The 27001-nt window shown below is 40.3% G+C and overlaps 1 protein-coding gene across 1 annotated transcript in view; it reads left to right on the top strand.

The window, feature by feature from the left end:
* The first annotated feature begins 7361 nt into the window (after window positions 1-7361).
* Window positions 7362-27001, top strand: part of fbxw7 (F-box and WD repeat domain containing 7) — a 71540-nt gene continuing 51900 nt past the window's right edge. The window contains exon 1 of the mRNA XM_026171388.1: window positions 7362-8924. Coding sequence (XP_026027173.1) covers window positions 8697-8924 — 228 coding nt within the window. The 5' untranslated portion in view covers window positions 7362-8696. The remainder of the gene's footprint in view (window positions 8925-27001) is intronic.

Below are 27001 nucleotides of genomic sequence, written 5' to 3'. Positions count from 1 at the left end.
TATGTGGTAAAATAACAAGGTGGGTAGGAGGAACAAAGATGTAAATGCAGAACACAAAGAAAGGAGCTGGGTTGTAAAAATAACCACATTAGCTTAGGTTTGAAAGCAGAGCCACTGTGATACAGGGATAGAACTGGTTCCGGTGCTTTAAGACTATTCCTACCAGTCCATTCACCTTTGTTTCGCACTGAGCACATTGTGAAAATATGTGAACTTGTTGTCTAATGTAAATGCTCATTGCCCGGGTTGCGATTCTGCAGAAAATTTATTTTGCTTTCCAGGGCATGGGTCGCAGGGGCAGGCAACAGGCTAAGCAAGGATGCCCAGACCTCCTACCTCCTCCAGCTTATCCAGGGGAACACAGAGGCATTCCCAGAGATGTAATCTCTCCAGCATATCCTGGGTCTGCGGTGGGATATGCCCTAAACACCTTACCCAGGAGCCATTCTTGCTTTCTTTCATTGTGCAGTAGCAGCAGTACTACTCTATGCCCGGATGGCTGAGCTCCTCACCCTGTCTCTTGAGGGAGAAGGCAGCAACCCTTTAGAGCAGGGCTGGGGGACTTACAGGCCTCAAGGGCCGGTGTCCTGCAGGTTTTAGATGCGTCTTTGATCCAACACAGCTGATTTAAATGGCTAAATAAGCTCCTTGAAGCTCCTAGCTCCTATGAACTAATCATTTAATTCAGGTGTGTTGACCCAGGGTGATATCTAAAACATGCAGGACACTGGTCCTTGAGGCCTGGACTTCCCCACCCCTGCTTTTAGAGAAAGCTCATTTCCTCCTCCACTTGTATCGACCTCGTTCTTTTAGACACTGACAAAAGAAGTCGGGACCATAGGTGAGGATAGGGACGTATATCGACCAGTAAATCTAGAGCTTCACTTTTATACTTGGCTTTGTTTACGGCAGTAGACTGATGCAGCGTCACTACAGCTGCAGCCCCAGCCCATCTGTCTCCTGCTCCCATCAATTGTGATGACACTCAAACATAAAGCGATGATGAACTAAATTACAATAGGAAGACTGAGATTCTGGAGAGTTAGCAGCATGAGAAGTTAGCAGCAGGTGGTTTCACGGTTTGATCCAGGAGCTGAAGCTGTGTCACAGCTGTTCTAGAGCATAATTCAGGATGTCAGAGGTGCAGAGTTAGGACCACATCTGAAGAGTCAGAGTAATAATTTCAGAAAGCTGAAAAAATGGTACTTATCATTTATGTAGTCAGTACTGCAGCGCGGTTTGAGCTACGATGGCACTGTATTTATATTAGGTTACGTTTATATGCAGCTGTAAAATGGAGCATAGTTTAGCAAAGAAGAAAAATAAATGCCTAAGAAATTGCACAGCTGCTATGTACAACTGCATTAAGATTAGGTGAGTAGAAACCACAGACAGAATTTATGCGTCTGGTGTGGTCCACTGTTTCCATACAGGAAGACCAAACCCTGGTCTTTTTGTGTAGAGATTGCGTACGGAAAGGCTTGGGGGGGGGGGCAGCAAACACAAAGTGATACTATCTCTCATAAACTGCCTCACTACTTCACCCCTTTCTGAGTTAGTCTCCAAAAATTCGAGAGCTGCAGGTGCACCTACGAGCAAAAATGTTTCCTTCCGTCTCAGTCTTCACACCCACGCTTTTTGAAGTTGATCACATCAAGTTACCATGGCGACTTTGTGCTGATGCACTACTCGGCCCCCTCATTGCTGCTTGAGCTATATTTGAATTTATTCTCTTATTTAAAGTGACCAGCAGCCCGTCCGTGTCTATTTACTGAGTCATTCATTCTTAAAATAATTCAGGTTGGTTTTAAAGACTCCATGGAGACAAATATTTCACTTGAAATATAAATCTGTTAATTTGGACTATTTACGAACTATAGGAGAATATATATTTGCAATCTGTGATGTTCGTTCATTTAAAGCTTAGAATTATTTTACCACGTTGGAGAACCAGAGTTAATGTGCTTGATTAGAGCTTGACAACCTGATATTACATGACAGCATGGTTTGTTCCTGTAGTTCGGATAGAAAATGTACAGTTCTGATGATACATGTGTGTCAACAGTGGAAGATCAGCACGTGTGTGGTTGGGTCATGTTGCTAAAGTTTGCAAACTTAAAAATATATAATATATATAGATGTATGAAAGTTCAAGCAGCTCTGTAAAATTCTAAACTTGAAAAATATTCCGCACTCTGCATGTCCCGGAATGTCCTGTGTGCACAGATTGTGTTCCCAGGTGCCGTAGGCTCAAGTCGCCCAAATGAGAATCTTCACCCTCTCCTCTTACTCAACACTCCCATCTTGTGATCTTGTGCGAACGAGGTGAGACTTCGGGTCATGCTCATCAGTTGACCTTCTAAATACATCAAGAGCCTTATGAATCTAGATACTGGCTGCGCATTAAGATTGCTGAAGGTCTAAAGAGCAAAGATGGTCTGGATTCAACTGAAAACGTAACTCAGATTTACATTTTAAACACACTCCTTCCTGTTCAAAGGTATGTGAACTAAAAGGGCATGCAGAACATATGTTCATGTATTAAATAACTTAAATGAATATATGGTGTTGAGGTAACATGATCCCGCTTGGCTGTAGCAGGTGTATCTCAGTACAATGTCTCATATAAATTAGTCGATGGGAAGGCGGTTTATAAAAATAAATGTTTAAGGATATTTTAATTTGGCACTACAGGTTTATTACAATAGTTTTTAACAGGTAAAAGGTCAAGGTGCAAATAAAAATGGTTTGTTTTACTGTTTCCTTTCTCTGCAGAATGATCTATTATATCTACTACTGTAACTCTTGAATTTGAAACCCTTTGATGCAAATCAGCATCACAAAAACAAACATTAAATGTTTTACGGTATTTTAAGAGTACAATTCAAATGGGAAAGCACATTGCAAAATCCAGTTAAATTGCATCTTAATTACACTTTTAAACAGTTTTTAAATAAGCAGGAACATAATATACCCATTTTGTTCTCACTACAGTACACTGCTGCCTGTCCGTCTTAGAATTAATTTTAATATATCACTCATGAATAAGGCATTATGTGATCTTACAGGATTAGATGTCTCATCATGACTCATCAGAGACCTTTGGTGGCAAGTGGATCTGCAGAGCCACAATAAGGCAAAACAGGAAGGTGCGATAAGGGGAGAGGGTACCGACCTCCACTGTGATAGAATAAAGTATTGAATTATTTGGATTCAAAGAAGATGGAAATAAACTGTCAGTGCCGCTATGTGCAGGTCCGTTAAATAATTTTGCCTTAACTTAAAAAAATAAAAAAGGGGAGGGGGGGGGGAGAAAAAAGAAACTACTGTACGTTATCCTGACCACAGTCCAGCTGTCTGGGTAATAAGTTGGATGAAATCTGCATAAATTTACATCTGAGGATAAAGGTGGGTGGGGAACTTGTTTGAAAATCTGAGAAGCTATCAGAAGAAAAAAAGGAATAATATCTCAGCTACAATGGATGATACAGAGATTAATGAAAGTCGAGCAAACTCTTTCAGAAACCCCATAATTGGATTTTCTTTATCTTTGTGAGTAATTACAAAAGGACATATTAGGAGCTGCGTCTGCTCATGACTTTGGTGGCATTGACTCCAGTCAGGTCGAAATATTTCTCACGGTATCCCCGTTTCCATAAGAACTTATTTAAATCTGTATTTATGAATAACACGATGACGAATGCTTAAATTCATAATGTGCATTAAACTGCAGTCGGCTCTGTACACAAGCAAAGTTTTTATATTGTCTTAGATGGAATGACTAATAACTTCTTAGCAAACTTGGACACAATTTATAACACACACACACACACACACACACACACACACACACACACACACACACACACACACACACACACACACACACCTCTATTCGCTGCCACCAATTAAATATATTTCCAAAGAGAAGGCAGATGTAGGTGGCATCTCCCACACACTGGCCTTATCACACAGGCAGGAATGAGCCACAAAGGACCAGTGTTCTCAGCCTCCCACATGAAAGCAACTAGTTTGAGTCATTACCGATATATATTGATGACGATTTACTTTCACAGAGGCCCTCATTATAAACTAATACACCTCCACTGGCCTGCTGAATTGTTCTTTTTGTGTGTGTGTGTGTGTGTGTGTGTGTGTCTACACAAATAACACAGATAACTCTATTTCAAAAATAGTTTAGTTTGGCTAATTAAGGTAGTTAACTCCTGCTCTGATAATTAACCAATTCTCACGTTGCGCCTTTCTGAAGCATTCCTGGCATTCATTACAGCCACCTTCAGCTGATTCTTGTTTTGGGGTTACTCTGCATATAACTTCCAGGTTATGTATTCTCATTTTCTTCATGCAGGTCTTTTTGCGAGCTGGACTTCTGTTTTGTTTTTGTTTTTTAACCTGGGCTTTCTTGAGCCCCTATTTGAACATACCCAAACCTACCACAGCAAGTCACTGTTTCAGCAATATAAAACTCTCAGTTGCTTCCCATTAACTAACACTTTCATTCTTGCAGCTCATTAAGAGAATTTAACTTTCATTTTTATTCACCCCTCTCTTATTGAGGGGTGTTTATACGGTTTATCCCAAAGTCAAGGGTATTCCTGAAAGTTCAAGTAACAAAACAAATATTAAGTAACCGGCTTAACCAAAATATATATATTGCTGTGTAGCTCAATAAAATAAACAATGAATATCTGATATTAAAATCACTAGTAATGGAAATTTTTAATAAACGACAAAATAAAATAATCAAAAATCAAGAAAGGAAAAACAGAATATGAAGTGGCTTACTCAGTGCAGTACAAACAGCATAGCAAATATCAGATCATGTATAGTATAGTGTACTAGTGTACTGCAGGGTTGAAACAAGCACCTACAAAATCCAGTTCTTAGTTGAAGATCATGTAAGCAGTGCGTTGTATCACAAAAGATTTTAGATGTAGCTTTTTCAGTGCAGCATATTTGTCCCAGACCTTCACACCAGAGGGAGGCAGTGGTGTGAGGGGTCATGTTCATACACAATCCAGGTGGTGGTTGGCTTTCGGCGGCTCAGCTCAGATTGCCGATGCAGAGGAGCAGAAAGAGTGATGTAGTCCCCCCTCCAGAAACTTTCACTTTAATCATTTATATGTACCATGGAGGTGTTTAAAGATAATAGCAGAGTGCTGCCTTTTTCCACTTCATTATATATTATAGTTTTGGAATACCTTGATATTATTATCGTTTAACTAATTTAAGGCTGATGGGTTTTCTGTCATTGTCACACAGTATAAATATATTTCATCTATATTTCATCTGAGTCTGTAGAGATTTACTTTTCACAATCACCTCAAGTTCTCCAAAACTGCTGTGATGGGCTATGAAGGTAGTTTGGCAGCATTTAAGCAGAATTTATGCTCGGCCCGAACCAGTTTAATAGCCGGACCAATGAGTACTACTCATGAATCTGAAGGGGTTCCTCGGACCATGTCATTGCTTGGCTCCTTTTCCAGGAGCAGTTGAAAATAAAGAAAATAATGACCTGGCACTCCCACTCTTTGCCCCTCACACACAACCCAAGTTTTTATCCCGTCACATCAGTCACTTTGAAAAGCTGGGAGTGACCCGTGTAATGATGTTGAGTTACTCCAAGCCAAACATTCTTGGCCTCTGGCCTCCAGTAGTCTTTTCAGGGATTGCAACCCCTCTGACCCATTAGTAACAGTGAGGCAAAGTAATTAAAAAAAAAAAGAAAAAAGGAGAGATAAATGTAATAATACAATAAATTTGTAATAGGCCATGACATATTGTCGGTATCTATTAGAATGGTATGAGGTTTCTTTTAATTGTTCCTGTTTGGCTAACTCTTGATTATTTTTAAGCTTGTGGGATGCATGTTCCTGTCTACTTTGTGCCAGGGATATTTTTTGCCCTTTTATGATGGTGCATAACCCCAGGCCACTTTCCACCCCATAGCAAACTGGGAACTTAAAATACATTTTTCACTGGAAGGATAATCTTTAGGTTTCTTGGTCGTGGACAAAGCAAATTGATATTTATTGATAACGTTCAGGGTTTTTGGATTATGTGAAATTGTTCTATAATGAAAGAAGAACAAGCAAAAAACAACACCTGCATGACTTGCAGTTTAACAACTTACTTTGGGGTGATCATGTTGTAGCAGACTGGAATAGCGTGTCTTTCACATAGCTTGTTGACCTAAGATTAGTCTGAAAGCTCAAGTAACCTACAAGGCCTGAACCATATCAGAAAAAAGCGGCCGCTCACTGGTGCCTCACTGGTTAGTACACATTGGATGTGGACTAATAGTAGTGGTTATTTTCTCTATGGGAAAACTAAATGGTCCCGTTCATCGTTTCGGATAAGTGGAGGAATGGGGCATCCATCTTTTCAGAGTAGTCAATAGTCATCAGACAATTTTATTTTGTGCATATGTGTAAGGCGACACTCTGCATCTCTTGTCTCAGAGGATTGGTGCGCCCGTGTCTTGGCACACCAAGCTGAACTTGGATGCCTTGTGCCAACAAACAATTGACTGAGCTTTTAACAGGCAACATTAGTTGTTTTGGAGTATAGCAGATTTTTTTTTTGTTTTTTTACATTTTTATTTTGTTGTTTATTTTACATCACATTTCCTCAATTTGAGTATTCACCTAGTCTCTCTTTGACTTTTGAGAACAACATAAAAAACAAGTCTTTGTTTCTCTGCACGGGCTGCAACCTGCATAACTGAAGAGACAGATTTTATTGGGATTTGTCTCCATTTGCAGTCTACTGGTACTTTCAGTTGTTGACGTGTTGGAGGTTGTCATTCATCTGCCTTGTTAGCCATTATACTTTTCGCTGAAAACCAGTTGTTCCGAAGAGCTTAGACAATTTCCTGTTTCCACTGTGATGATACATCCTCTGGACAGGATCTCTTGATTGGAAACTTGTTGCAATCATCTGATGATCATGATCAGCCTGAGTGATTGTTAGTGGAAGACCTCAGTCCTCTAGGCTTGCCCAGATCTCACTGTCAGATGTGTATAGGAAGCACCACAGCTTTATAGAGTGCTTGCTTTGTTTTTCTTGATGTCCAGACCTTCTCCAACATCTATTTGGCTGTAGCTCCAGAGCTGACGCCACCTAGAAATGCAAGTTTGTGTTGGATGACCATGGTTTTTGGTTGACAACAGGCACCATTTCTTGCCTCAAGTGTTTAAGGAGTGAGTGACAGGCTGGAGGATGATGCACCAACTGGAGGCTGGTGATCGGTCTTATTCCTGGGGTTCCTAGTTGTGATCAGTTGACCTATAGAAAAAAAATAGCGTTTTTTTTAAAATTTATTTTATTTATTAACGAAACCTTGAATCTATTGAATGTGGTCGCCATTGTTAGTCCAGCAGGTTCAGTTGCTTGTTCCAACTGTGCTAAACATACTGTTAAAAGCCATGGGTGTTGGTCTGCCTACAACACTCAATGGCGTCCAGCGGCTGACTGTCAGAGTGGTGTGTCGGGGTCCTCGGCGTACTGTCGGATGCTCAGGCCCTGTAATCCTCCTCAAACAATAGTGGATGTGAGAATAGAAGGGAGGTTAAGCCCTGTAGGTCTTTTGTTACCATGTGCTCGGGCATTTAAATGCACAGAGGGATAGTTGTGTTTTGCCACTCACTCGAACTGGAGATTCATTTGTATTCGCTGCCAATTATGAAAGGTTTTTTCTGCTGCATATTAATTTTCTTTTTTGTAAGTTGGCATAAAAGCGTACGTAGAGAATGTACATATCCATTTTCTCTGCCCCTTCTCTCGTTCTGCCATTTGGACCTTCACATCACTATTCCTTTACATCTCTGACACTGTGTTCGTGTGGTGCACGGTTTAATTAAAAACCATCGCATCCTGCTGCTGCTTCGCTTTCATAGCTTCATGTGAAAACACATGCACTAGACTTCAAAGTGCATCCCTCACTGATTAAGTGAATTCTTGTTTAAATGCATGTGTCACACATACTGACGTTGGACAGCTGTGTCGCCTCCTGAAATATCCTCAGCCTCTTTGCTGACAAAGTTACTGACATTCCCTAACATCACGGTTCAGGGATGAACCAGAGAAGGTTGGTGTAAAACAAATCCTTCCTTCCACAGGCATGTTGACATCTGATTCCAATAAAGATATGTTTTTTTGTCGTATGCTGACAATTTTGTGTGTTCAAGTTAAATGGGCTAAATGATGATGTAGGCCACAGAGGTAGGAGGACCAGGAGGGGCTCAGAGAATGACTACAATGAGGAAGTTCCCTGGATACACGTGCTGCAACAGACGACTCTTGGTACACATTCCACCACAGAGGGGTCATGAGAGCAGATTCCACGGTGCCTGTCTGAGGGGGGAGAGGCTGCTGGGTCCATCCTCTTTTCAGGCCCCGACAGCAGCTGCTCTGCCTGGCTTGGGCGCAACAGTGACCTCACACTCCGGAGATATTTTAAAGGGTGCCAGTCAGCATGAGCTCTGAGTAGGTAGGACCTCGACAAGTGCAGTTTTAACACATCTGCTGCACAATGTTCGAGAGATCCGAGGGAGATCCAGCAGTGGTGTAAGAAAAAGTATCTACTTGCAAGTTGGTCGGTTTTCAGAGCCCCTTAGTGGGAAATGATACGTTAGACATCTCTTTCTTTCCTTTTCTGTTTCTTGTTTCTTGCAATGCTGCGGCATTGCCCTATTCCCCGTTTCTCGTCATCCGGCGCTCAGAGAAAGATGCCGAATGTTTCCTGTAACAAAGAGAAGACTCTACACGTCCCGCCAGAGAGCCAGGCACTCAACCCGGCTGATTCTAAAGACATCGCCACGGAATCACTACCTCCTCAGAAAGTACTCAAGATATTCAGCATCAACATCATTGCTCAGGGTTTGCCTTTCTATCGTAGACGGGTGAGTGTTGTACATATTCAGCCAGTCGCAGAGTTTGGGTTTGGCCGATCCGGAAATGCCAGAGGTCATCGAACACGCTTACCCCTTTTCACCTTGGTTGGTGTTGCTTTTATAGCTGCCTGTTTATAGAAAACGGCAAATCAAAAAAATTAAGCTGCTGTGTTGCTTTCGTTCGTTACTACTCTAGTAATAGTTTGCATTGACAGGGTTATAACTGAGTTAAGCGAATGTTTTTCTGACAAATTGTAAACGTAATAGACTTGTTTTTGTTACATGCTACAGATAAATTAAAAATCTTGACCTAACCCCCCCACTCCTTTTTCCCCTTTTTTAACATTTCTTCTTTCTTTTTCCACAGTACGTTGATTGGTAGTGATATGACTAGTTTAAAAATGGCAAATGTAAATACAAATTTGTCCTTTTGTCATCTCACTATGCACTGATACAAGCTTCGCGTGCCCCAGCTCCACCCATGGCAGGGGACGGACACCAGCTTATAGCCTTAAAAAGGCCGTAAACTACGAGCCTATTTTTAGGGGAAGTTTTTGGATAAAGTATTGATTAAATGGAAAACCTTAAAACAAAAGTGTCTTCAGCTGTTGACTTATGATAGGCTATAGAGCAACTGATCCTGCCTTCTATGACATTTGTTTTTTCTTTTCTTTTTTGTTAATTGGCAAATACGTTTGCATTTTTTTGTTTTAGTTTTTTTTATTTTAATGTAGAAATCAGTATTGTTGGTTGAAGCCATAAAATTACGTTACTACTTAATTACGGCATTAGTTAAGTTGCCTGTAATGGTAACACTGCTCGCGTTGAAACTTTACTTTGACTCATGTGCTCACTGGAATCGGTGTGATAATTTAATGTGATTGGAAATTAATGAAATCAGATTGCCAGAAATCAGCTTCCCAACTGAAAACAAAAAAACTTTAAGACCACCTTATTGTCAGATTAAATGCACAAAAGTACAATTCAAAGTCTATAACACAGTTGAGGGTTGGTTTCGTTTTCACAATTTTGCAATGAAGCAACTAATACAGGCAGTAATGTAGTAGTTGTATTTTGTCAAACTTTTTTTTTTTTTTTTTAAATTGTCGATAAGAAGGAATGTGTGGTTTGTTAGGTTTCTTTTGTTGGTTTTGTTTTTTTCCCTTAAAATGTTACTTAAAATCAACTTCATTAGCTGGAAAGCTTTCTTATTGTACTCAGCAACATTGTACTCACGCTCCATTTAAAGAATCTGATTTGGTGGGGAACTTAAATATTAGAGCAGTGACAGCAGATGTTTTTATTGAGCCATAATTGTCCTGGTGACCTTTCGCCAATTATCTGGGTGCTGTGATTGGAGTTATAGATAGATTAGTCAAAAATGTCACCACTGGATCTGCCACAAAAGTCTGAAGAGGACTCTGATGGTGAGGAGAGAGGTTGTGAAATATGGACTGAAATAGAAATGAGAATAGATGTGACAGTCACTGGGGAGGGTCGGCTTGTCCTTTTCTTCTTCTTGGGTTTTCTTCCAGAACAAAGCAAGCTGCTTTGTTGATTCGATTTTTTAAAAACGAAATGTCTGTTAAGATTTGTGCCTTTTATGTAATGGCCTGTATCATAGGTTAAAAGGATAAACTGTGGTATGTCACAACAGGCAGTTTCTTCAGTTTAAACAGGAACAGGATGGGTAAACAAAGCAGAGTTCAAACCTTCATTGCACTTTGTTTTACAGCAAAGTGTTTTATTATCTCTAATTACTATGTATGAATATAGCCTGCAGTTTTCATGCTGACTAAAAATGTCAATACAATACAATAAAACCCATTCTATGGTGAATGTAGTATAGTAGCAGCGTGTAAAAATCCAAATAGCTCAGCAAATTAAATGGAACAAAATAAAATACAATAAAACTGCTAAAAAAATAAATAAAAAATAAAGGTAAAGAAAAGTTGATTAGCCATTTTTCCAAATCTGAATTATATCTGCCACATCATCATTTATTTGCAGTTTATTGTTTAAAATTGTATTGTGCAGTTTTATTTAGGTTTTTCAGGAGAAACAAAATAACAAAGATGTAGAAGTCTAGAACTCGTGTTTCAAATATGGTACACTTGGCTTTCAAGCATTAAGCAAGAAAACTGCAAAAATGATCGAAGAGGTAAAGTCAAAGGATGAAACTCTTCTATCTTGGGCTTTTTATATCGTCATCCGATATATATCGTTATATCGAACAGCCCTACTTCTATCTTCATCACTGTTTATGCAGCAGACTCGGCAATGGAAATACCAAAGCATATGTGCTTTGTTTAAGAATGCTTTTGTTTTACTATTTCGTTGGTTTAACATACACACGTATGTCTGAAAAGAATCTTGAGCTTCCATGTCGTTTACTTTGGAGTAAGAACTAAATGGAAAGGTCCCACAAGGCCGGTTCTTGCTTACACTGCTGCATGTAGAGCACATGCCACGTGGACTATGCTGCATATGTGACAGCTGTCAGTGAATGGCATAGCAGGGGTTTCTTATGGTCTCTGTGGTTTAGTATAACCTGGCAGTATGAACGCATTTTAAGCTTGGACTTTCTGCTTTGTTGCTCACAAAATGTTTTCTTACAATTATTATTATTTTTTTTTTTTTTCAATTGTTAAAGAGGTTTTACTAAGAGGTTATTTCTTGCATCTATATGTCTGCTGAGTATCTCAGAGGGTTGCACCCAGGCTCTAAACCTTCTCATACTCTGCTGATTAAAAATGAAACTACTTTTAGTTGCTCCCTTATTAAGAAGAGGTCTCCACAGCGGGTAGCTCCACATGTTGGTTTTGTTTTTTTTAAAACACCAGATGCCCTTTCTGACACACCCCAAAGGGTTTTGTCTCCTCGTGGGATCAAACCTGAGATCTTTCACTTTTGAGGCAAACATATAAACCACTAAAGTTTGGAGCTACTGCTGTGCTGATTAAAATAGTCTTGAATTACTCCAGTATTAAGGTGACCAGGGGAATCCGCACTGCCATCTCCTCCAACAGCTTGATACCTATTCTGGCTGCCGGAAACACAGTCACGATATAGAACATTAACAGCAGGACATTTTAGTTGGGGTATTAATTTTCTCAGCCACCACACCCTGCACTGCAGGGCTGTTGAGTAAGGCAATCTATTCGTGCCCATAGCAGCTATGCCTGCATCAACGGCTATCAGCAAGAAGCATCTGTGGTTTGAGCAGGTGCTCCGGGCATGCTACAACTTTCTTTAGCAAGTTTCTCACACCTCAGTCTCCTGTAGGTTTGTCCATGAGTAAGTTCAATAGTGATACAGATCTATATATTGGCCTGCTTTAGACTGTTCATTAGGATTGTGAATTTTAATTATACCAGTGGTTAATTGGGCTGAGACTTTTCCAGTCAGATACAGTTGTTGCCATTTTAACTGCTCTCTTCTAGAAAAACTACAAACCTGCTACTGTTATGAAAACCTTTATGGTGGTTATGGCAGCAAAGATCTGATGCTTGTTTTTCAGGTTGTATCTCTACAGCCTTCTCTCCTAGTTCCCTTGGGCACTTTAAGATTATATGTGTCATCAGTTTTATGATGATGCATATAGTTTAGGAACATCGGGTGCGATTGTAGTCATATTTTATATGTAGTCAAAGAATTGGTCATAATAAACAAGATTCTTCACTGTGTGTATTATGACTGCGGACATGCATAGAAGTATACTCTCGCTTGACTAGTTGGTGATGGCATACATGCGCAGGTCGGTAAATCTGGTTTCCTGTCTATTTTTGAGAACATGTGCCTGGAGACACTGAAGCCGCGCTCACTTTCGATTCGAGTCGTGTGTCCCTGACCGGCACGTGACAACTAGGGTGACATGATATACACACCGGATCCTGCTCCTTGGAGGTCAGATGATTTGATGGAGGCTCAAGTGTTATTTGTCGTTGGTCAACTGTTTTCCGTTCTGAAAACCTTGATTTCACCTCAGTTTATTGCAGTGTTTTGACTGTGCTTGCTTATTTTTAGCAGAGGAGGACAGAACTTGGCTTCCCAATTAAATGTTTGACGGTACACACTAGATGCACTATTTACAAGACTGTGTAACAGGAGCAAAATGCAGTTCTCTGCTGCTTTATAATGAGAAATGGCCACAGCAAAAACACGACTACAGCAACACTGAAATTGCCTGATTTAAAAATATGGACTTTGTTAACAAGATCAGCAAGACCATTTAATTGATCTTTATTATGCACTGTCCACTTTAAGTAAGGTAAATTATTCTGAGTGCCCAGCATATTTGGAATAATTTAATTTTAAACTATCTTTTTTCACCTTAAAAGTTCTACCAGACTTCTTCTTTATTCAGCAGCACTCGTGTTTCACCATATCACTGCCTGCCTGCAAGAAACGGGTTAAGCATTTTAAATAAACTAAAGCCCTCCTGACAGCATCATTCAGTTCTACAAACGGCATCAGTCGGGCATCTTAACCATTTTTGTCCTGTTTAGCCAAATACAGAATATTGTGTTTGACAGGATAAGAAGCTAATTAATCTTTTGAAGTTTGCATCCTTTATTTTTGTTCCTTCTTCTTTCCTTTCTATTACTGATGCAATGCGTTGTAACATACTGGAGGGAGGTTGGCATGAAGCTCCAGAGAGAGCCCCCTCTTTGTTTGGTGTTGCTATTGAACTGGTTGATGAAAGTGCTCGAGCACTTACAAACTTACATGGATATGTACTTCATGGCATGTTAGGTATTTGAGTTTTTTGTTTGCATCTTACAGCAGTAACCCCGAAAAGCAGGAAAAAAAACTGAACTGTGCATTTTTTCTAAAACCAAGGCTATGTTCAAGAGATCTTGTTTATTATGTTGACTTAGTCATTCTGCAACCAAAGATGCAAACAGTCTGGTCTTAGGTTTTCAGTTAAGTGCTGTTTAGCTGTTTAAAAAAAATAAATAAAGCAAAATTAATTTTAGTTAATTAATTTGTTAATTTAGACTATTAACAATCTAAATTTAAATGGTCTGTTGTGCAGTAGCATGCATTTGCACATGTTGCTGTTCTGTGTTAATGTCTAAAGTCTGCTTGCTGCACAGTTGTCGGACTTCTTTAAAACTTTTTTAAAAACTGAGTTCTCACATGAAGTTATAATTGAAAGTTGACTGATTTTTCTGCTCCAAATTTCAAGCGCTCTCTGCTGAACTAAGGTCCAAACCACAGTGCATTGCAAGAGAGTGGATTCTATTGCCCTTCGCTGCAAATAACAGAGGGAAGGCATCTGCCATTGGCTATTCTGAGAAGGAGTCCCATTCCAGGGAGTATACAGATCCAGTCGGATAGCTACTCACATCAGCCAAACACTTTTGTTTACCCGTGTGAAGCAGACTCAACACTGCGGCAGAAAACGGCCTATGTGGTTTGCTTGTGACTAAATTAAGTCTGCTTGGGCTTTTTATAAATATTATGACTTTGTGGGGGAAACATGAAATGAAAAGGAAAATGTTGTTCTTCTCAATTTTATTTTGCATGTAATTTCCAATGTCAAGTTGGCCTAGCTGATCGGTTAACTTGAGCCTGAACTAAATACCTCTCGAGTTCAAGCTGCTGGTGTACAGTGTTGTAGTGTTGTGGTGCTTTACATACAGAGCATGCTGCATAGCAATGTGCCTCCACCTGCCACAGGGCTGCCTGAAGGCTCTGACATTTCCCACGCTGTTAGACAGGAGCCGAGAAAAGATAAACTGCCTTTTAGTGTCCCAGCTCCTAAACATCGCCTTTTAAAACTGAAAACATGAAGCAAAATAAAACCTCAAACACTTTCTTTCACACAAATGCACACCCACGTCTCTTTAAATAATTCATCTGAGTTGTGGTGTATGGAACACATTCTTCTTTCATAATTCAGCACAATTGGATGCGCCATAGCCTTAAATCCGAGCCAACTCTAGTTTGTTTGTTTGTTTTCCCCCGCCTGTCCCGTTTGGTTCTTTTGCCATCAAAATTGTCTAAAGGCCAAGAAAGATGCCCAACGGATTTACTTTACCAAATGGAGCACCTGTGTGTACACCTGTGAGCATGAGTGCGCATGTATTTAAAAGGTTCCTTCATGTAATGATCTGCTAGAGGGTGTAGGGAGCCATAGCCCCGTCCTCCAGGGCATGAAGCAGGCATGGAGGAGATCCAGGCTCCAGACATCAGAGACCCTCAGAGCACAAGAGGCCAAGGCAGACCAACAGAGGGGCAACCGTGCCACTCTCCGGGAAAGAGCTGAGGAGAGTCACAGATGAGTGGTCACTCAGCAGCCGCGGAGCAGACGCCAGGGGGGGTTGCAGTGACGTGCCCATGAGCTCCACCGACAGCCAGAGTGACCGAGCCCCAGGCCCACAGGCGGAGGGCACCCCACCCGCCTCTAGTTTGTTTTTAACCCCTGCACCAAGTTCTTTATCACCCCAACCATTTATCCTGTCAATTACCCAGTGTTGAGCTTATCAAACATTTTTTGTGGTCTACGGAGTGATTTACTCGTCTCACACTGATCCTTTTGAAGTGTAGTTTGGATTAAATTGGAGAAAAAATGAAACGTAAATGAATTAAATCATTTTTCAGAGCACCATGTTTTAATATCTTTCTGCAGTAGTCTTCGATAAGACTATCAGAATAACAGCAAGTTATAAATCCCTGGATTGTCACAATTGCTAATTGAACCTGCTTTGGTAGGTTGGGTGAATATAATAAATGGTACTACTTTAACATGTTCAAAATAAAGGTTCAATACAAATACAGAAATATATTAATTGATTTTCAAACATTTTCACTACAAATGTAACTCTGGAAAATGTTACGAAATATACAGTGTTGTGCAAAAGTCTTTAGTCACTACTAATTCCACTATATTTGGCTAGGAAGATGAGAGTCAAAGTTATTGAACAGAAAAACCTCATTTTAAATACAATGTATATAAGGTAAAAACAAAGTCAGTTTTTGTTATGACCACCTCTTCTTCATCAGAATTTTCTCAGGCACCTTTCTTTTTGTTTTCTTTAAGCAGTCTTCAGGAAAGTTGTCCAGGGTTTGTGAAGGACATTCAAAGGTCTTTTTTTTGGATGTTGGCTGTTTTTTATGTTCTGTCAAGATGATTCCACACTACAATAATGTTGAAGTCTGGTCTCTGGGGAGGCCAATCCATGACTGATACTGTTCCAGTGTATTTTTCGATCCAGGTATGCTTTACTGTATTAAAGTATCATTAAACAAGAATGTCGTTGTAAAGTATGAGGACTGAAACTGAGTGAAAAAGCAGCCAATGTCCACTGAAAAGCTTGGAATAACCTTCAGGAAGCTTGGAGGACTGTTGCTCAAGACCACTTAAAAAATTTGTGTTTTTTTCTCCTTGAAATTGAAACACAGAGAAACGAGGGGTGACTCAAGACTTTGACATTGCACTGTACAGTGGTTTGCAGATCAGTGAACCCTACATTTAATTAAAAAATTGTACAGTGGCAAAAAAAATATTGAAAGTATTTTTTTAATGCTCATGTTGAATTTCATGTCAAGTGTGCAGTGGCATGTTTGCTGCAGTGTTGCATCATTGATGATGTATAAATAAGTGCACATTATTTTGTGCCATTGAACTGGTGTTACCTTTTCTGTACAGACTTCCCGTCTTACTACCTACAGTCAGCGTCAGACTTCAGTGGGCAAAGTATAAGGTATAGAATTCAGATGATGGTTGTAACCATGCTGACTGTTTTGTTTTTGGCGTCAGTGGTGTTAACCTCAATTTTAATTTTAAAACAGTGTTTTGAAATGACAGGGCCTTAGCTGTCTGGTGTCTTACCCCTGTCTGAGTATCAGCATTTCTCATCACTGACCTTCAGCGAGCCGCTGCTGTGCCTTTCACAGCGACCTGCTCGCTGTAATCTGGACATCAGTGAAGACAGACTGTGAACGGATAACTGACTGGCAGTAACTGATGCGACCGTCTGCATAGTTTATCTAATCGGTGTATGAACCCTGCTGTCTGAGTCAGTGTGTGGTCTCCCTGCTTTAATGTGCGCTTGTGTTGTGCTGCAGTGCAGTCTGGACATTACAGACCGTGACTCCCTGTACTGTTAAACCGCTGCAAAAATGTCAGTGTCTAATGTCAGCTTTGTGGGCTTTTCCTTATTTTTGCTACGCTGTGTAAAGCGTTATCTGTAATCTGACATTTACTTTGTGGTTTCTTTGAGAGGTTTTTAAAACTCAAAGAAAGGACAGTGAAAGTCGGGTCTGTTTTACACCCTGAAGAGTTTCATATGGAGTATTTGTAAGGGCAAATAACACTGAACTTGGGTCTTTTTTTTTTTTTCTCTCTCTTTTTTTAAATAAATGAACCTACAGTTGATAAATCAGATCCAACTTTTATAATTGCAGGCATGGTATTGTAGGTAAGGTGAGGTATGCATGTCCATACCTTACAGGTGCCAGAGGGGTCTGTTGTTCAGAGATTGAGAAGAGATTTGAATATTTGCTCAGCAACAAGAGGATTACACTCTCTGAGGAACGCAAGGTCTCTAGCAGGGCAAGGCGAGCAGTCGGCCTTTATAAGATAGGATAGAAAGACGGATGAATAAAACTTGTGGTACTGTAGTGGAGCAGTTCGGCTGAAGTCATTTTTCACAACACCCTGGTTTTTTTGACTTTTTCAGATAATTCAGAAACTAACACTGGTGAACATCTTGTTAAAAACAACAATAAAGAAACAACCTTTTATTTTACCCAAACTATAAATCCATAAAAGATCTTGCATTTTATACTATAGTGAAGATGTTCTTTTTTTGTAGCCCTCTTAAAGAAGTAGAATTTTCTCCGAGCCTAAAAGAACGCCTAATCTTTCTCTAATCCACCGTGCAGCACTAATCTCTGTACAATGCTTTGTGATGTTCAGGTATAACACCAGAATTGAAATGAACACAATACCCTCTGAGACATACAATAGCTGCTTGTGGCAGTGTCCATATTAAGCCCATGTGACTTGATTCCTCATCTGACATTGATTAGCAGTATGTACAGCGTGAGGGATGATGGATGACTGCCAGGTTTCGGCCATGACATCCATGTTTATAATTTGCTCAGTTTATAAATGACCTTCGCTGTGATGTATTGTACCTTCAGGTCTGACATGTAAGGCCAAGTTCAGGCCAAAAATAGCATTCTGTAAAAACCACAAGGGGCCACATTGCTACAGGTACCAGTGAGAAAATGAAATATGATCTAAGAGGTTTAGTTTCAGGAGAACATCAGTGAGTTTGAAGGCTTATCACATCCCTAAATGCCGCACCAGGGAAGGATTGTCTATCTCCGGTGTGATCACGATGGTCGTCGTTTGATCTTCAGTCACAATGTTCACGAGGTAAACAATAGAATTAACACAGTTGACGTTACAAAGTAAGTTCACAGGAGCGCACTTGTCTGTATTGGCCTGACAAATATAGCCTGTTGTAGCAGAGGACCTTAGTTTGTTTATGACATGTTGCTGTCAGTCATAATCAGGCTTGTTTGATTTTTATGGCCTTCTTACTGTGGCATTCATACTTTAATTTGACTTTCATGTTCATGACTGAGGATAATATGAATCCTTCCTGTGCTATAGAGAAGCATCTCTACTCTTCCAAGGACATAGCTCTCCTTTATGTCATTAACACTATAGCAAAGTGGAAATTACTGCACCTTTTTCAGTTTGCCCTCTGTGGGCACAGAACAGAAGGAGGATGAGTGCATGCCTGGCAGAGTACTGATTTCGCTCTTCATAAAACATCTACTCACGCTCTGCCTACCTTATATCACTTTCATAATTCTCTTGCTGCAGTCTTCCCCCTCCTCTCATTCATTCAGTTATTCTTCCATCAGGAAAGGTGAAGCCTGGCCTTATCTCTGAGCAGCAGAGCCTAGACCGTCACTCTTTACACTGGATGGGCTTCTTATTGTTCTAAATAAATGAAGTCATGGCATTTCACTACAAGTAGTTTCTTATAAGTGAGAATTTCTCCAAAGAGTGTCATTGCAACAAGTGTAAGCCTTGCACAGACGGGCGTATAAATATTGAACATTTTGAGGTAGTGGTTGACACATTTGCTTAACACGCCAAAGATCCTCTGTTTAAGATGGGGAAGGAGACAGATTCCTGGGAGGCCTGCTTCAAATCCACCTCCATCGTCCCGATACCCAAAAACTCCAACCCATCTTGCCTCAATGATTACCGCCCAGTAGCACTCACCCCCATCATCACTAAGTGCTTAGAGCAGCTGGTCCTAGCACACTTCAAATCCTGTCTCCCCCCCACCCTGGACCCCCACCAATTCGCATACCGCCAGAACAGGAGCACAGAGGATGCAGTCTCCATCGCAATGCACTCTGTCCTCTCACACCTGGACAACAACAACACCTACGCCAGAATGCTGTTTATAGACTTCAGTTCAGCATTCAATACAATCCACCCCTCACAACTCATCAGGAAACTGACAGATCTGGGCATCAGTTCCCTCATCTGCAAATGGTTACTGGACTTCCTGACCAACCGCCCCCAACATGTCCGGCTGGATAACCACTGCTCATCTACCATCACAATGAACACCGGTGTACCACAAGGCTGTGTGATGAGCCCTTTCCTCTACTCCCTCTTCACCCACGACTGCAGACCTGCTGATGGTTCCAACACCATCATTAAGTTTGCAGATGACACCACGGTGATTGGCCTCATCAGTGACAACGATGAGGCCGCCTACAGGGAGGAGGTGGATCGTCTGGCTGAGTGGTGCGACAGAAACAACCTGCTGCTTAACACCGAGAAGACCAAGGAGCTCATCGTGGACTACAGGAGGAATGCTGACCCACATCCACCCATCCACATTAAGGGGACGGCTGTGGAGCGTGTGAGCAGCTTCAAGTTCCTGGGAGTCCACATCTCCGAGGATCTCACCTGGACGACCAACTGCTCCAAGCTGGTCAAGAAGGCTCACCAGCGCCTCTTCTTCTTGAGGACTCTGAGGAAGAACCACCTGTCCTCAGACATCCTGGTGAACTTCTATCGCTGCACCATCGAGAGCATCCTGACCAACTGTATAACAATCTGGTACGGGAACTGCTCTGCCTCGGACCGGAAGGGGTTGCAGAGGGTCGTGAAAACTGCCCAGCGCATCGCCGGAGCACCACTTCCTGCCATAAAAGACATCTACAGGAAGCGGTGTCTGAAAAGGGCTGGGAAAATCAAAGACCCCAGTCACCCATCGCATGGACTCTTTACCCTCCTGCCCTCTGGGAGGCGCTACAGGAGCTTCCGGACTAAGACCACCAGGTACCGGAACAGCTTCTTCCCCACAGCTGTCAGACTCCTGAACTCTGCCTCCTGACATCTGACCCACGTTAAACTCATGGACTGAACATACACACACCCACAATGGACAACTGTACCCTCAAACACACAATAATAACATGGACTGAACCACCACTCACAACCACTAGCACTTTATATAGCCTCTGTAGAAACTATCTACACCCTCACTTATCTTAACTGCACTACTGTATAGCTCTGTGTAAATAATCATTCTGTACATTCGATAATCTTTAATCCTACAACTGTTTACAACTTGCATAGTTCCCATTCTGTATAGCTGTATATCTCAGATTCTGTAAAGTTATTTATTTCATATTCTGTATAGTTTTTCATATTTATATCCTGTTCATAGCCTGTACATAGCTTGTACTCACGACAGCCTGTACATACTTATAGTTATAGAATATTCACAACATACTTCATACCGTGTACATTATAACATACCATAATAGACCCATTTCTGTAATATACTCACATATCTATATTATTGCTAATATATATTGTAATAGATCTATATCACTAAAGCACTTCTGGATGGATGCAAACTGCATTTCGTTGCCCTGTACCTGTGCATGTGCAATGACAATAAAGTTGAATTCTATTCTATTCTATGTAGCTTCATACCTTTTTTTTTTGGGGGGGGGGGGGGGATATTTAATTTTAACTTCTATACGTTTGGCTATTGATAACTGATATTAAAGTTTGGTGACCTACCTATTATAGATAAATAGTAGATTAGAAACACAGCTGTGCAACCGGCCAGAATCACTACTTTTGTTTATTTTTATCAGTTAAGATTGAAATTCTCAGCTTGCCATTACATTAGGGACTAAATCTGTTGGAGTTGTTCTATAGTCCCGCATGTAGTAAACACACAGTGATGTGAACCCCCCCAAAAAATCACTTTTTAAATTTTTTTTTTTTTTTTTTTTTTTTTTGTTGTTGTTGTTGTTGTTACATTTGTTATTCCCCCTCCTTTAATTTTTTAATTTTAACCTTAATGGCTGTTTTGTAAATTACACACCCATTAGACTACAAGACATGAAAACAGGGTATGCTTTGTGTCTGACAAGCTGCTACCCTATGACTGTGCAGTATCCTTGATTTCTCATTCCATAGATGGTTTTAAATGTGGATGTTGCTTCCAGGTCGGAAAAGCGAAGCTGCATTTTGTCTGAAGGCCACCAGATGGTGATAGTTGTGGTTGGCTTCTCGTCCCTGTAAACATGAGCTTACTGATGAGCTTGTAGTTGTTTTGCGTCATTTTGAATAAAATTGTTATTGCAAATCTTGGTTTCAAAAAGGTTGATTGTTCAGCATCTGCTTATTATTAAAAAAAAATGTGTTTGTTTAATAGAACACATGAGCAAAACTTCATTCTGCTTCTGATGGAGGGATACCTACACTGCATTAAAAATGGAGTTGTTTCAATGCTGACATGCCATGCAGCATGCGCCTACAATACAGATAAGACCTCAGTTGCTAAAACTGTAAAGCCACTGAACAAAATATTAAGCATTAGCAACTCGCTAACAAAGCAGGGAGTGGCTGAGTCATAGTGAAACTGAGTTGTTGGTGAAGTATTTGGTCTGAATTCTGTTAATTAAAAAGTCTTGATTTGCTTTTGAGAAAGTGTTTGGATTGAAAATATTTTGGTAATTATGATATTATCTTTCAGCTTGAATGTTTCCGAAGTATAGAAGTTGAGCTTTAAACAGAATCAGTGGGGTGACAAAAGTAAAAGATAAATAATGATTTAAACGTAAACTGGGTGTGGGGGGAGAAAGTGAAAAATAATTGCAATTTCATTTCTGTGACTAGATGCCTTGGTCTTCTCACAGCATGCAGACCTCTATGACTTCTGCGTGGGAGTTGTAGTTTGCACGGCTTGCTTTCAGACTACTCCACAGTAGCACTGTTCTTGATTGTTTCAGCTCTGGTTTGTTGCTTTTAAGCCAAACACAGAAATTGCTTTTACCTTTCAGCGGTCGGTGCAGTAAAGGCTCAGTGCCGAGTCCATTTCTGTCGATGCTGTTCTGAACAATTGGTGAAGAAACTAAGAAACCAAAATCGATTGCGATGAGCCAAAAGAGGATTGCTTCATCACCTTCACAATGTTGCATCAGCACCCACTACACACACCTTTATAATCGAGGTGTGAAACCCACTATTTTGTAGTATTTGCAATACAGCCTCACAAAGACCAGGCAGGCCTTTTTTATTTTATTTTTTATACCCACACAAACATTTCCTTAGGTCTGTAACATATTATTATAATAAAGGAGTCTTTGATTGCATTGGGAGGCGTTTGTGTGGGTATTTGTGGACATCATACAATCCAAAAACCTTAGTGTGGTTGAGATCAAACCATAAACAGAGTTAGATGGCTGTGATCAGAAGCTTTTGTACTCAAAACTTGTGTAATTATGTCGTAATGTAGTAATTATCTTAGTAACAACCCTACTCTATATAAGTCTCAGTCCACCCACAAAAAATTATTCTGAATTACATGCGGTCTTATCTAGAAATGCAATTGTTTGTGGCCTCACTTGCTCTTGGCTCTGAGTTGATGGGGCTTTCAGATTGAACAGCTCTGGGGACTGTCTGACGTGGGTGTTGGTACTTTCTGCATCCAGGAGTGTGGCAAGGTCGATGTGGTTTAATGTTGTCATCAAAGGATGAGCACGAGGCTCTGAGCATATGTTGTGACACTAAAATGCAATGCTCGAACTAACCCTGCATCCTTCAGAATGACTCCAAAAAGATTTGCATCGGCAAACTAGTATAAATCTGACCTGAGGGTAACTGCCTTCTTCAGTATCCACAACGCTAACAAGAACTCCGATGTGATGTTATTTCCAACCAGTGGTTGGTGTAAAAGTAAAGATTTTGGCATTTTCTTTATTGTCTATGGGCTAAATAAGGCCTGGACTTCATTAATCTGTGTTTCTATATATTTTATTAATGTTGTTCACAAGCCTAACATTTTATGTGCTTTTTTCACTTTAATTGTGGCTGCTGGTGCATTCATCAGCTCAAATCAGAATAGACTTATTTCTGGACCAATACCAAGATACTTTCTTAAAGGCCCTGCTTGTGCTAAGAACTGGTTGAACTAAGATTCTGTGCTGCAGATACACAAGTTTTGATGCAAATTTTATCTTGTTTTAAAGCATCGGTACAAAGTAGTTTAACCAAAAACTCCTCATAGCAATTTATTTCACTAATGAGTCCCTAGAAACGTAATTTGGTCACTGCTGTGAATTTTCATCTGTCCTGTTGGTTACAGGACAGGTTGCCTGCCCCTCAGCGGACTCTTTTGGGTTAACATCAAACATCCTGCCCAAACAGCTGCCGGGTTGATTTTCATTTATTAGATAGAAGAGGAGTAGGAGCAGGAGTTGGAGAAGGAGTTTGAGAAGTATGGTGTCTCTCCCCCCATTTTGGTTTATCTGCAGTGGCTTTACACTCTAAAAACTAAAAAACTAAAAATGTGTATTTTGTGTGCCTGTTTGTAAAAAAAAAAAAAAAAAAAAAAAAAAAAAAAAGCACTTTCACTAATACAGTTTTGTGTTTTTTCTTTTCTTCCATGTCTCCCTTCCTCCTCACTATTTGCTGTTAACTTGCAGGTAAGACAAAAGTCCTCTTTTTAAAAATAAAATAAAATTCTTTATTCTGTCTGGTTATTAGTGCTGCTATTTCCATCTCATGCAACTGAAATTAAGTAATAGTATCCCAATGTGCTTTTGTTCTGAAGCAACTCAGAATGCTACTCTGCTGCCTCTAGGGGGCAGCATCAACTAAATGTTAAATGGTTGCTGTGGCAGCTTTAGGAGTTCTGTCCCATGTCCAGACATCGCTAAGACAATTTGTGCATTAAAGCTGCAGCTTAATTAGCATCTGTTGGATTAACCTTGTCTTGCTTTGGTGAGTGTATTGGTTGTGCTTTGTGGAAAGAGTGCAGCAAACTCTGAGTCCTCTGTGTTGTTTCTGTAGTTGGTTTTGTATCTTAGTGGCTCTCTGTGGTTATGGTTTAGTTGTGAAATCATGGGCACTGTCAGTCACCTCTGTTGTGCATTAATATTGTATGACTGGTTTCTACACCCATATCTTTTATGAGAATTAATATGCAGAAGCAGTGCATGTGCCTCACAAGGTAGCGTCCGCTGTCTTTCAAGCACCAATTCTCTCTCTCTTCTTCACTCATTTTCCACAGGCAGACATTACCGGCTAAGGGCTTCAATAAATGTTCAGGTTTTTATGATGACTATGAGTGCAACACTCAATACTGCATTAACCGTTTAAAGAAGCTCTTGTTCTGAGTGTTGCACATCGCTGTAGCTGTAATTCAGTGGTTATTCGGCCAAAAAAAAACCTCAGAACATTTCTTGGGAAATGTTTCCCAGCAAGGTCGGTACTAAAAGGTTGATTTGTGTTCATTAGAGTTTTGGTTTGAGAAACGACTTACATTTGACAGCAAAATAAAAAGTAAAATGCCAACAATCTATTCAAATAGTTCTGTTAATAGTTCAGACTAATCTGGGAAAAATGCAGGATTCCTACACTTTCATGACTACAGCTTGTCTAAATTTTAGATCTTGTTGGCAATGACTGGTTCATTTAAGCTCATGGGCACTGCTGACCAATGTTTGCTCTAAGCTGCGCGCGCGCGTGCGTGCGTAATTGCGCGCTGCTGGCACGGTCTCTGCTCACAGAAAATCTGCGTTGCACACACAAAAAAAATCTACCTGAATTGAAATTAGAGCTGGGCGATAGAACGATAACGATATGTATCGCGATATAACTTTTACTCGATAGAGAAATTAAGCTATCGCGATAGACTTCGCCGCTCTTGTCCTCTTAAAATAAATTTTTTTTTTTAAAAAAGGTCAGCCAATCCAAACTAAGTAGCGCAGAGCCGAACCAATCACAGCCGCAGCGTCACGTCGCGTGACTTGTTACGTACAGCACAAGTGCCAAGCCGCACGTGTGTTTGTTTGGGAAGCAGGCAGTGGGTAATGGAGCCAGCGCGTAATGGAGGAAATGAGTGTGCCGACTAGAAAAATCAACCGAGCGTGACCGAAGAGAAAACAGATGATGGTTCCAATGCCGGAGAGATTGTCGAACGGAAGAGCCATAGAAGTTCCGTAGTGTGAAGGTATTTCGGCTATTTCAAGTCTGACAAAAAACAGAGTAGCATGCACTGTAAATTGCACGCTACTCGGCAAGAAAGCAAGTCTGGAAATACAATAAACTGGTGCATGCGTCACACTGTGCGCCACGTTATTGTTTCGGTGAAATGAATTTCTACAATACTGTTACTGTTAATTCTACTCTGCAGTGTTTAAATGCTTACATATACACACAGTTACTGTCCGTCCACACATACGACTCGGGTCTGCTTCTATGCCCCAGCTTTGTTTACTTTTTCCCACCGAGGCTTCTAGACTTCTGATTGGCCAACATTTCTGCACGGTTAGGAATCTAGCGCCACCTGCTGCTTTGGCATGTTCATAACAGCGTTTTCCTTCATTTCTGCGTTTATGTGTAGACGGGATTATTTTTTTAAAACGAAAACGGAAAATCTCCGTTTTCAAAAATACCCGTGTACGTGTGGACGTAGCCTCAGTCTCTGACTGGAAGCGCTAATTCGTCATTCGGCTTTTGTCAGACTAAAGTAACTGTTAAAACTGTTTGAAAAGCTCAGCTATACAACAAGGAGAGATTGAGAATTTCCTTTTAGTTCTCAGTTTATTTGATACTGACAAAAGTTAGTCAGTTTTGTCTGTTCTTCTGTAAAACAAACTAAGATTTATTTTTAGAATTAATATTTTGTTTCTAAGTGGAATTGACAATTTAGTCTGTTTCGTTTGTTCTGTTTTGAAACGTAAACGCTTTAGCGGCTGCCTTTTGTGTAGTTTGCAATATTTGCCTTTATTTATCTGAAAAAGTCTCATGTTCCTTAAGTACATCTACCCTGTTGAACTTATTATGGGAAATAAATATTTAAATCAAAACAAGCTGCTGATTATTTCACGTTTTACTTGTGAGCAACGGCACATTTAAATCTTACAAATATAGTTATTTGGCTTATATCGTGATAGATATCGTTATCGCCTGAAATGAAAAAAAAACAAACATATCGTGATATGAAAAAATCTCATATCGCCCAGCTCTAATTGAAATTAAAATTAATACTTTAACAATTCTGTTTTGCAGTGTTAGTCAGTAAGTGACTGGCTGCTCCCGTATGGGATTAGAACGATGCCACCTTATCCCATAGTCCAGCCACTGATGTGATTCACATTCGTATATACGCAGCTAATCAACGTCGACGGGCTATGACAGCGTCCTTATGTGCCGACACCGGTGTTTTAGCTAGCAAAGCGGCGTGGCTGATGTGGAGTGAAGCCACGTTAATGACAACGTGTACAACCACAGACGGAACAATTGAGGGAAAAAGTGTGGACTTTATACCAGTTTTTAAATTGTGTTGATAGGCCACAAAAACCAGAGTTATGATAAAAATATCTGCATTGTTTGGTTTTCTTCCTGAATGCTATTGTTGTTTATATTTACTGCGCGAAGAAACTGTAAAAACGGCGTTTTATAAGGAAAATGCTTGAAAGCACTCTCAGCCTGTGAGCAATAACACCCCCCCTCCACCACCATGTCGACCAATCAAAAAATGATATGACAACATGGCATTTGT

This window comes from Astatotilapia calliptera, chromosome 6 (assembly GCF_900246225.1).
Source record: "Astatotilapia calliptera chromosome 6, fAstCal1.2, whole genome shotgun sequence".
Taxonomy (NCBI): Eukaryota; Metazoa; Chordata; class Actinopteri; order Cichliformes; family Cichlidae; genus Astatotilapia; species Astatotilapia calliptera.
The sequence above is the reverse complement of the archived record's forward strand: the minus strand, read 5'-3'. Positions and strand labels throughout refer to the sequence as shown.